This window comes from Corvus cornix, chromosome 5 (genome assembly GCF_000738735.6).
Source record: "Corvus cornix cornix isolate S_Up_H32 chromosome 5, ASM73873v5, whole genome shotgun sequence".
NCBI classification, from domain to species: Eukaryota; Metazoa; Chordata; class Aves; order Passeriformes; family Corvidae; genus Corvus; species Corvus cornix.
Window position 1 is genome coordinate 9,804,226 of NC_046335.1, and position 12,480 is coordinate 9,816,705.

Here is a 12,480-nt window from a genome sequence, read left to right on the forward strand (position 1 = left end):
TATGTTATTTCTGGAACTTTTTCATATGTGATTAGACAGGGTAGACTACATCACCTCTCTCTTGATCATCAGAAATTTAAAAGCAGTTGAATATACAGCTATTTTTTTCTTGCTTTTCATTCATTTCAGCTAAACTGGTGTATAATATATTCTGAATACTCCATTAATACTTTTAATCACAGCTTATATAACTGAAAGCCTTTTATCAGTTTTTACAATTTTGAAGAGAGTTTGCTTAATTCACTCTCTATTGATATCTGATATCTTCCACCCCCAATGCCCAGATAAAGGCTACTGGGTCAGACCCTCACCAAAACACTGGTCCACAAAATGACTACTCTGCTTTACTAACCCAAATGAAGCATGCCAAAAAGCAGCTTCTACATTATGAGCCATTTGTTCAAGTGGGTGACTAGGAACAAGCTCTTTTAAAAAACAGACTATTTTTATCTCAGAGGAAATTAAAAATAAAAATACTTGAGAATAGGATACAACCACCACCAAATTTTAAGTTCAGTTGGATAAATGCACTTCAGATTGTGCTCCCTTACTCAGTTTATCTGCTATAGGTCACATTTTGACACAGATGGGGATATCTGGAAATGCCTGACATTGTAAGATGTATTATAGTCTATAATAGATAGAGAAATAAAATGATAGAGAAATAAAATGTAAAACATCATGCAACTTTCCCAAAGTATGCTGGATAAAAGTTTTACAGATTTCATTCCCCCAAAATATTATGTTCATCAGCTTCTAGGAAATGAGGTAGTAACTATCATCACACAGTAAAATTCATCGCAAACAGCCAGGTATGATAAAACCTCACACCTCTGAGGTTCCCTGCCCACAGGGACACAGAACAAGGTGTAATATCAGAAAATGTAACACAAAGGTTCTCAATACAGAAAATGATTTTCTTAGTTTTAGGAACTTACTTGTCATAATGAGACTATAAAGGCAGACAAACAACTGAAAACAGTCCTCATCAGTTTAATTTCTAATACCGATACTAAAAACTACTTCCAGTTGTTGAACAGCTCATTTTCCGTCAACAGGAGCTCTACAAATGTTTCTAGGCAAAGACAAACATCCTTAGTCTGCCAAACAAATGGCTTTCAGCTTTGTTGTGGTCTGGTCCTTTGAGTGTAAGCCATGTCAGATACAGGAAAAGAACGACATTTAATTAATGCTGGGAGCCAAAAAACTGAAAAAAAAACCACCCCAATGAACCAGCAATGGAAGCTGGTTCTTTTAGGCCAACTCTCTTTGAACACAGCAAAAGACAGACTAGAAGTGCTCCTGCAGTAGCTATCACAAGACTGTCAATAACAAATTATTTTAAAACTACTGAAAAAGTTTGCTAAAAACTGAGTCAGTGCCAGCTGCAGAGCACCAACCTCTCCTGGTCACCTCTCTTAAAGGAGGAAGCTTTTCACAGGATGTTGTTCCAAGCCAGCTCAAGCCTGACCTGTGTATTAGGCTTCTCCTGGTAACTGCTCACTGAAATATGCCCTACATATAATAAAGAGCCTCAAGCAAAAAGCCTTCACACAATACAAGTTTGCCTCAAACTAAGCACAACTTGAAAACAGAAAGGGATACACATTACAAACAGAAAAGCCTGAGCATTTTAAATTCTCATCCTTCTCTTGCATTTCTTAAAACACTGATTGACCCATGGTCAGAAAGGACATGAACCATGTTAAAATTGATGTTTAAGAACCCTCAAATGCTTTAACAATAATACTGCCCAAGTAAGTGGCAAAACATCTGCACATAATGAACAAAAATATTTGGCTGAGGAGCCAAGTTCTAAAACAGGAAAATGAAAAGTGATTTAGTGCTATTACACAGGCTTGCTAAAAAAACCCTTGCATATAATGGCACTGCTAACTCAAAAGGAAAAAAAAAACACAACTATTTTTTTTTGTCTAGGAGGAAGTGAACTCTGTAGCATCAGCACTTGTTTGCAGTGAGACCAATACTCACTGGAACTGCGTACACAAGTCCATTTGTGGAGAACAGTGATTATGACTAACTCCACCAGCATGGGAAAAAACCTCTAAGAATTCCCTTTTCTTTCAAAGCAGGGAAGTACCGGTTACAGCTTCCTCTTCACTAAGCAAGAGCAGCAGAGCAGTCATTAGGTCCTAGAACAACAGTGAAGAGTAGCTGCACGTGGCTGCCACAGAACTTCCTCAGCAGCAGACAAGAAACCCGACCCTTCTCAAGAGCTGCGCTGCCGAGTACCATTATCGAGTTGTCAGGGCTGCAGCGAGGGCATACCAAGAATTACTGCTCCGGAAAGCAAAGCAAGTCCTTAACAAGGTTAACTTCTTCCTGGCAGCTGAAGCATCGATGTGGAAGATGGAACACAAAGAAGTCAGAACTGGCAGCCTTTAATCACCATTTGTTTCCCCACCTGCAGCTACACCGCAGCTGAGACACTGTACACCACACCCTCTTCTGGGCACAGCCCTTCCCTCCCCACCATACCTCAAATATTTTATCTCTCTCTCCAGAAGTGCAAGATCAGAAGCACTTCCATCTTAGCTTCCCCTGCATCCACAGGTCGCGTGTGCAGTTGGCTCCAAAGGCACCGAGGGTGCGGCACTGCCAGCTGTGCTGGGGGGAAAGGGGCAAAGGCTTGCAAAATAAAAAGCCTTGGTCAGGCAAAGCTGGCAAGCAACATGTGCATTCACTCTCCTTACTATGGCAAGCAGGCATTTAATTTTAATAAAACTGCTTTCAGTTTTTGAATTGAAAACTGACGTATCTTGCTAAATGTTTTCTGTGCTTGTACAACAAATGAGCTTAGAGAGGAAAGCATATTAGCGATTTCACTCCACAAATCTGATCTGATATCTACCCTGCTATTTTGTACTATTCTTCCAGACTCCCAGTTAAGAAATCCAGTGATTGACAAGATCATACTACAAATCACACTTTATAGTCTAATTTTATAAACTATAAATAAAAATTAAATTACAACAGAGATGGAGCCATGAGTGGACACTGAGCTGGCTGAAACCCAGTTACCAAAGGCCCATCATGTACACTTCCAGCTTGTGGCTTTATCAAGTGAACACCTGTGACTTGTAAAAGGTTTGTATTGTACCCTGATATGAGCTCAAACTGGCATTACAGCCCAATCTCAAGTAACACCATTTGAAGGACTATGATTTTACATTTTTAACTGAAAACATGGCCTCTTTAGTTCTCTCTGACCATTCTTCCCACACCCTGATGTTTCCCCTTCATATCACACAGCTTTTGTTTCACTTTCAAGTCCTTCATGCATTTAACCTTTTTTTTTTCCAGTTGCAATCTGCCACAGAAATTTTATCTAATCCATTACATTATCTAATTTGCACTTTATTTTCAACCTGCTTACCCAGAAACCACCAATAACCTCAGGGACTAAGCTGCGAAAAAATCTGAGAAAAATGGAACCAGATTATCTACTTTTACCTGGTCTACAGAGTCATACAAAGTTGCTACCTGCTTGGGTGATGGAGCCTTTGTCTACAGGTTACTCTTTGCCTCTCAGCCCAATACAATGTAAGAAATTGTGTGTTTTTCCAATTTACTTTTGCACCATTAATCTTGATAAAAACATCTAGTCACATGATCTTTTTAGTATTTGCATAAAATATATTCTCCAGTTTACCGTAGTTACCTTCTTTCATTTTGTTTGCAAGCAAATTCTGTGTGTTCTCTTGTTCAAACAGAAATATTTCAAGGGGGTTTTTATCAAAGTACTCAAAAGTAAACAAGAAGCCTTTGACTGCAGCACTTAAAAGGACAGAGTTAGAGAAGTCCCAAGTAAAAGTAACATTTAAATGTACTTCCTGCATGGACTCCCAAACAGACTGGCTTGCTTAATGAAAGAGCAGGGTTTATCACTCTGTACTAAAAAAGATAAGGTGATACAACAGTAACAGCACATTAAACATTCAGAGCTAGAGGGAAGAAACCAGAATAGCCATGGCCCAATTTGTTTCATACAACTGCATCACCTCTCCTGCTGCAAACTACACGAAAGGCACAGATAGTGCCTGGCCTTCAGTCCACAGGCAGTATTTTCAAGGCCAGTTTAAGAGGACAGAACATAAGTTTTGCATTTCTATGTTTAACAAGGTGAGTGGCATGGAGGAGACATGGGAGCATGACACCAAACCACAAACGTCCTCTCTACAGAGTCAGCTCTGCTTGGAAGACAAAGGAAGTGGCAAATACCACTGTTTGCTCAGTTTACAGCTCCGTACGAGCTCAGCTTGAACAACTGCAGGGTTGTCAAAAATATCTGTTACAAAACCAGCTATTAAATACAGTAGTCAGATGTGTGCAAAGGTATGCAATGCTTCGGATTCTCCTGCACAGGCATTCAGGGTTAATGGAAGGAGGTGGGGAAGTGAACAAGTTATAATACAGTTGAAAGATTAAATGTAAAAACATACCTTTTGTAGACTAGTTGGGTTCAGCTGTGTTTTGTCAATTATTTTTATGGCAACCTAAAGGAAGAGTTCATGATCAGTATTTTCCACACGAACAATGCTGCGTTATTACAACATGCTCAAATCCAGCAACAGAAATGGAAAACATGAAAATTACACAAAAAATGCCTAAGTTCCTTCTGCAAATTATGTACTTGTATTTAAACTAGAAGCAGGAGAGTGGAAAAACCCTGGTATTTTAAGAATATTAAGAAGAGAATCTTGCTGAGTCTTTTACTTGACATTAAGACCATCACACTCATAGCAGTGGAAGCTCCAACATCAGACAGTGCCCCGATAGAGAGCAGTGTGCCTACAGATAATATTTACACAGTATAATTACACAACAGATTACACAGTAGTGACTGGGCATTGGCAGTTTCTAAAAACAGAGATTTCAGAGCATATTGAAAGCATTTCCACAAAAATTTGGCAAGAAGTAAGTTCATCTTTGGAAATTCACTAAATATTTGTGTCAATTTGCTCCCTGATGGGTATTAAAAAAAAGTATCACTTGGGAATCAACAAAAACACACTGGCTGTAGTACAACACTTTGGGTAAGTACATTCCTTTACTTGTTCTCATCTTTTCAGTAAATGCTGCACAGAAATATTAAAGAACCAAAAAAAAAAAATCACAAAATAAGCAAAAGAGAAATTCTGTACCATGCTAACTGGTCAGAACCTGAAGATTTGAAGCAATGAATGAATAAGCAACAGAGACTTCAGTGCAATGCAATTTGGATATTGGATGAGGTAGAACAGGAAATGGGAACCTTTCTAGAATTACTTGCCAATTGGTATTTTTCCTTTCTAAATTAGAGACTAAACATACCTGAAGTAGCTCTACAGAAGGAGATGGTGCCTCTCAAAGAGGCAAGATGCTGCAACTCAGCTGATTATAATACCTCACTGGTGCAAAGCAAAGGCCTTCAACTCCCCTTCAATTTTTGGCTCAAACAGTAGACGCTGCTCCTTCCCATGCCACAGCTCCCATATCCCTGCATCACTTTGTGCTATCTTTGTCACCTCATTAACTTGGGGTTGGCGACATATGGAATAAAGAATATCTTACAGCAAAGCCAATTTATATCCCTAAATTCAAGTGCAAAAACACAGGGATGGATCATCACGATGGAGGGGGTAAAGGGAACAGTGTTCAACGCTTGAGTGCATCACGGAATTATATAACGGATATGGTGTTTTCTGAAACTGATATTCAAGACTTATTTTGAGCTCTTCTAGATGCAAGATATGATGAGACATGACTGAGAAGCCATCTAAGAATGCTTTTACTTTGGGGAGTATTTTCTTCTAAGGCAAGCTACTGATATTAAAGATCACTATTTCCCAAGGCAAAATTCCATTGCAAAACCTTGAGAAATCACTTCAAAAATACAAACAAGAGAGAAAAACATTAAGCAATAGGTATTTTTATATTAGCAGCTGTGTTCGAAACCAAGAAAGATTTTTATCTCTACCTTTACGCCTGTTGTTAACTTTGTGACAATAGCTCAAAGTTATTTGCTTCCTGCAATCTCTTATAATTCCATGCTGGATGTAGTGACCACTGCCTTTGTCAAAAGCAGATAATGTTATTTGAAAGCGACCTGGTGTTCCAAGACTACCCAAGGCTGTTTACTTGGCAAATGCATTCCACTCAGAAAAGGTTGCATTTGTGTTCTGGGCTGTACCATTCTGGCCAATCTTTGAAAGATGTAAACTTCTTTGAACCCACAAAGTCTTAAGGTACTGTGTTTCTGCAAAACCAGCTCACCTCTCTCAGGGTGCACTTGGTGCTAGATGACCAGAAAGGTCTCTGACACTGTCAAACAAATTCAGCCCTCAGGATATAGGGAAGGTACAGACCTCAGTCTTTCAAAAGACAGACTCTCAGGCATGTTCAGTGCACTAATTATAGCCTTAAGGGCAGGATGAATTTAGAGAATTCCTATCCACATGAACACTGCGGGTACAATGTGTTAACATGGACTTTGAGAGCTTGAACCCATCATCAGAACAGGGAACAACTTCAGGTGCCTTGATAAGGTTTCCAAATCACAGGCAAAGGCAGCCAGCCCTCAAGAATAGTTCTGACAAGCCTGAGAAAGTTAAATGGAGAATTTTTAAAGTACAGTTAATAAAACGCTGAATTGCCTTTCAAAGCAGAAACTTTGCTCTTTTTCCATAAAGTGCATTTGGAATGGTTTCAAGTACTGTGAGCTACGGCCAATGCTGGAGGAATGCAAGTCCACCTACACTATTACACCGCTGCATCAGCCATGATACTCTGTGTGAAATCGTTAGTAGAATTAAAACTGAGTTTGCTTTCACCATTCACAATAACATGACTTAAAACATTCCTCCTACATGATTTGAATAAGGGAGTTAAAGAAATCAGAAGTTGGGACACTGAGCAAATTGGCCAAACTGCTACTATTCAGAATGTTTTCTCCCTCTAAAATTTCACTTTTTCCAAGAGAAGAACAGAAAGAAGATGACAATAGATTCCTTGGAGTCAGACTTGGATTCTGAAAGAATTCAGCCTCACTGGGAAACTTCAACTCCCTGGCTATTAACTGAACACACGTCTTCAATGAACAGAAGGATCCATAATAATTTTGGCCACCTCAGTAGGAGCAGAAGGTAGTCTTATCTTTTAGATTCATTTTGGCAAGTACAAAAAACTTGTCAGAGGAAATACCCTTTGATAAAACTACAACAGAAAATAACATGGATTGCAGTCAAAGAATTAAGAAAAGCAGATTGACAATGAAGACTTGTGGTTTCAAAAGGGCAGACAGCCTACAAATAACACTCTCCTAGGCAGAGGATCAAGAAGGATGCTGTGTCCAAACACCAGCTCTAATGCAGTGAAGCTAATCTCTGGCTATGCACTCCCTGCAAGACAATTCAACCCCCTCAAATCAGGCTGATGTTCTGATCATCCCCAGAAGGGCTAAACATTTCTTCCTTTCTGTAATTTGAAGACGGGCTCTCATCATGCATCCCACAGACACGCTAAAAATGGAAATGAAAAAGAGTCCTAGAACTTACTCCAGTTGGAAACATGAAATCTTCATCTCAAGCAACAGGAAAATTCACAGGGAAGGACTCCTGATGCAAGGAGACGAGCAACTATCCTAAAAGAATGCTTAAACAAACATCTCCTCCTCCCAGGAAGTGACAGAAAAGTGCTGATCTGCTTCAAGATTTGGAAGCTCCTCAGCACAGAGATATAAAGAATTGCCATAAAGTGAAACTGACATGGTCACTTAAAAGGACATTCAGAACAGAGACACAGATAACAACAAGATAAGTGGGGTTCAAAACCAGCAAGAACACAGCAGAGATGAAAACTCATTTAAGTGTAACTCCCCAAACTAAGCATTTAATTTAGGTTTTGATACATAAGATGGGAAAAAGAATAGGAACAAAGACAGGACAGGCAGCAGGAGCAAGTGTGTAAAGCAGGAAATCACAAATTCAGAAAGCTAAGTGCCATCTGGCTGAGGCCAGGCTGATAATATGATCCTGAAATTCTTACAAGAAGCAGGTTTTTAAAGAAGAAAGAAAAAAAAAAAAGCATTCTTGCAGCACAGGTTCCTAGCATCTACCAAGAACAGAACAGAAGAGCAGGGTTTAGAAATGATCAGACAATTTGTTTTTCTGATTTATCATAAAATTCCTGAACTCGAAACTGGCAGGGAAAAACCAAGGAAACAGAAGGATTAAATGCAACATATTTTCCTACAGTTAATTGTACCCTATGGAAACACACAAGATATGACTACCTGGACTATTGCAAAGCCTCATCTAGGAGGCTGCATGGAAATTTTTCAACTAGAGAAGCTGAAAAGTGCACAGAATTGGGTTTTTTCCTAAAAAAGATGGCTAAAGAGATATTAGGTTGGAAATAAATGAGTAAGAGTTTTTCAAGGACAAGATTTTGGGACCAATCTTGTTTAATATTGGTATCAGCAACCTTGGCACAGGATGTCAAACCATAATGATTAAGTTTGTTGAAGGAGTTAAGAGGCACCATCAAATACAATGGAAAACTGATTTAAACAACCTTGGAGATGAGTTAGCAATGAAACCGAGATTCAACAACACACAAGGTTGGTGCTGTTGCTGATCACAAGCAAAACACATCAATTTAACAGCCACGAGAAAGGCTAGCACAGTCTAAAGTTTGATCAGTAAATACTTCTGTAAGGGCAAGGGTAAACTAATGACGTTGGGGAAATTGCTGTCCAGAATATTGTGAACAATTCTGGTCACAGACATCTAAAATTACCAACATTGTACAGTTCATTAAGCAAGCAGAGAAATTTTACTCATCTCTCTCTTAAGAAAAATAAGAAGTTTTAAATATCTTGAAGACATTTCTATAAAATTAACTTAGTTATTCCCTTCTAAGGAATGACACTCATTCCAATGATCACATCCCAGAAAGTGTTTATGCTCTGAATTGATTGAACCACATCAATTCCATGAGAGTGGAAGAAACTTAGTACATGAACATTTCCAAATTTAGCCAAAGATTTTACACTGTCCCCTTTATTTGTAGAAATTTCGAACAAAAATAATGAACCAGAGGTCAACGCAGTTATCTGCAAGGAAAGGAAAATGTACTTCGCTTTTTGCAAAGTGCGACACATCTCTATCTCCAAGTTCTATACCTATAATAATAGCAAAGAAACACTAACCAACTACTTGCATATCCCATCTTAAGTATCAGTAAAAAGAGGAGGGAACTTAAGTGGAAAGGAGTTAAACAAAAACTTTCTCAACAAATGAAAAGTAACTTTAACATCAGAAGACAACGGGAACTGTCAGCCAAAAAAAAAATCCTTCCCAACAGCTCTTGCAAAACGATGTCCCCTCTGTTCTCCCCTCTGTTCTTGCTACTGAACTGTGTATTAGCTCAGAAAAGAGAAATTCCCTTAAAGCACTGCAGTCAGCTACACAGCTTCTGTAAAAGTCCTTGCTGGTATCAGCAAACATTCACTTCATCAGACAGGTTTGGCAAGAAAAGGTCAGCAAGGTGTTTCTCCCTCTTTCAGTACTTAAGAGTTGCTTTAAATAAAACAGCACCAAGAAACACCATCTTGTAACAAGCAAACAGGACTACAGCTCACCAAATCAGAACCACCATTAAGTGCAAGTGATTAATTACATTGCAATGGCACGCAGAAACTAAAAAGGGAGCTGAGTTAGACTCCAAGAAGAGATGCAAGAGAAAGCTTGTCTATACTACACACATTGAGCAAACTGTCACTGACACACAAACTATCTCTGAACGAACTGAAGCAACTTCCCAAAGCTGCCTGGCACTGCAGACACCCTGGGATGATCCACCCTAGGATTCCGGGGAGATACATTGCTTTGGCAAGAAAATACTGCATTTGGGCTACCTGGAACATAATTAAGTCAACATTCAGCTCTCATTCCCGACTTCCCCTCCAATACAGCCCAGCAGTATAGAGACACTAAGAGGCAGTCCTTCCCACAAGCTTATTTAATTGCTGTATATTGATCTGTTTTTCGAAAATGGAGGATTTATCCAAGAATGTTGGTAGCAAACTTTAACATAATTCAGCTGGACAGAGAATTTGTCAAAAATACAAATTTAAGAAACCATTTCCAAGGGAAATTGTTTTCTAATCATTACTAAAAATTAGTTTTCAATTTCTGCTTTTTTCTACATCAGTGGCAATATCTCTAGTAAAATGTGCTCTATCTCACAGGCTTAGATGATGCTATTCCGAGAGAACCTTCACACCTACAGCAACTCACTGCTGTTTACACCCATACCACTTTACCTCTCTGCCAGTTAGGATGTGCCTTGCCAGTTTCACTTTTGCAAAATTCCCCTTTCCAATTGTTTTAAGGAGTCTGTAATTTCCAATATGTGGCTGCTCATCAGCACAGGAGGCTATGGAGTTCCTGCAGCGAGCTCCAGAGCGCCCAGTTCGAGAGGAAACTTCCTGCCGTCCATCTCCATGGGACGTGTGCTGCAACAAAAACATACACGGGTAAGGCTGAGGAATAAAGACAAAACACATCAGTGATGAGAAGCATACAACATTCAAAAACATCAGCAATGCCTTTGAAGAAACCTTCAAAGGATCCAACTCCAACTTCACGTTCACACTGAACTTTGTTCTGATGGGGGCAATAAAGTGGTGCCCAGTTCACAATACAATATCCACTTCGTCACCTGGTAAAGACAGTGGAACATCACCTGCACTGCAGCAACAGTTGAGCATTTTTAAGTAACTTACATGGACTGCCAGATCAGTTACAAAACATGGAGGTGTTTGATATTATTTCCCATTTGCATTACTGTGCCTAACTAGTGCAGGAATGCCTTTGGAAAGGAAACACGAAAAAAGCTTTTCCAAGAGCACAAATTTTTAACCTTTACTGGACAACTTATACTAAGCTAATAAAAGGGTTTTTTTCTTTCCTGCGGTACTAAACTTGTGTTCCTACAGATCCACTTGACTGAAAATATCCAGGATGACCTGGAGAACAAGGGAAGAAATCTTACCTAATGTACAGAAACCCTGGATATTGATAGGCTGAAAACCAGTTACAGAGATCTGACTGCAATCTGTTAAGTTCCTTTCACTCCGTTTCCCTGAACAGCTACTAATTGCAAAAAAGAATGGTTATATATTGTATCTGTAACAGTCTTTACTCTTTAGATCGAATGGTTAAGATTATAAAGTATTTTTTTAATTTCCTGATAGGCTGTTTATGAAAGAGCAGGTGCCCTCCTATGTTCTTAAATCATGGTTGAGCTCTGTACAGCAATCATACTAATTAAAGTATTAGTTAGAAATGCTCAGGAGCCTGCAAATGTGGAGCAAGTATCTGTTTCCACCAAAGATGACACGTTAAACTCACAGTCACCCCAGAAACCCCAGATCTTGCTCTTCTACTACCACTCCTCTTGCTGAAACCCAGTGGGGACAACCAAGAAACTGGCAGACACCAACATTCAGTCTGAAAATCACTGTAGCATGAGGATGAGATCACACCTCAAGAGCTAACAACCATGGTACAGGCACAAATGAACAAATCCAAGCTTGCATGACACTTGGCAAGTTTCACTTGCCTGATGTAACCTTGTGACCATATACTCTCACATCTTAGGTTCCTTGATTTGTTAATTTGAGTGCAACAGCTGTGATCAAATTATTTTTAAAAACACATTCACTTAATTTAAGAAATGATACTGATAAGAGCCTATGGCAACTCCTGGAAAATTGTTTCAATAGTTACTATTTTAAAAAACCACACACAATATTTTAGTATCAATCTGGCTTTAGCTTCTCCTTACTGCCTGGCTACTGCATTGCCACTAGATTTCTACTTCCCATAGAGGTACTTAATTTCTGTGACCACAATACCCCTTCACTTTAGTAAGTGATATGTATATTGAGCTCCCTAAACAGGCTGCTGTACAAACGATTAAAGACAAGGAAACATTTCCTGTACTTCCATTCAGAACCCTCCCCTATTTTTCCAACATCTTTTTGTGGTGTTCATGGTGGACACAGACCCACTATACCAACAGTAGGTGCAACAGGACTGAACACAGAGGCTGCATCTTCTGTTCAACACCCCACTGATTTCACAGGGGCAGAACTAACTCTCTTTGCAGAAGACTGTCTGTACCTGACCACCAAACACCAACCCTAGCTCTTTCAAGAATTATTGCTTCCCATTCCTGGATCCTTACATGCACGATCACATTTGGCTGAAGTGAAATGCAAAGTTTCCCTTCATGCAGAGTATCAAGTGTTCCTGATGAGTGGCCCATCCTGCCCTATTTCATATTCTAGCAATTTTATCCCAGTTTTCAGGAGCAAGAGAATATGTTTCTTCCAAACCACTAATAACTGGCATACGAACAAGAAGCACACCTGTTCAATATCCAGTAAAAATTCAAGACTTGGTAATAATT

The 12,480-nt window shown here is 39.2% G+C and overlaps 1 protein-coding gene across 17 annotated transcripts in view; it reads right to left on the bottom strand.

Moving 5' to 3' along the window:
* MARK3 (microtubule affinity regulating kinase 3) overlaps positions 1–12,480 on the bottom strand; it is a 62,805-nt gene that overhangs the window by 39,014 nt on the left and 11,311 nt on the right. For all 17 annotated transcript variants that reach the window (XM_039552747.1, XM_039552754.1, XM_039552749.1 and 14 more), the window contains 2 exons: positions 10,328–10,519; positions 4,464–4,517 (listed from right to left, as the gene is read on the bottom strand). In XM_039552747.1, the coding sequence (XP_039408681.1) occupies positions 4,464–4,517; positions 10,328–10,519 (246 nt within the window). The remainder of the gene's footprint in view (positions 1–4,463; positions 4,518–10,327; positions 10,520–12,480) is intronic.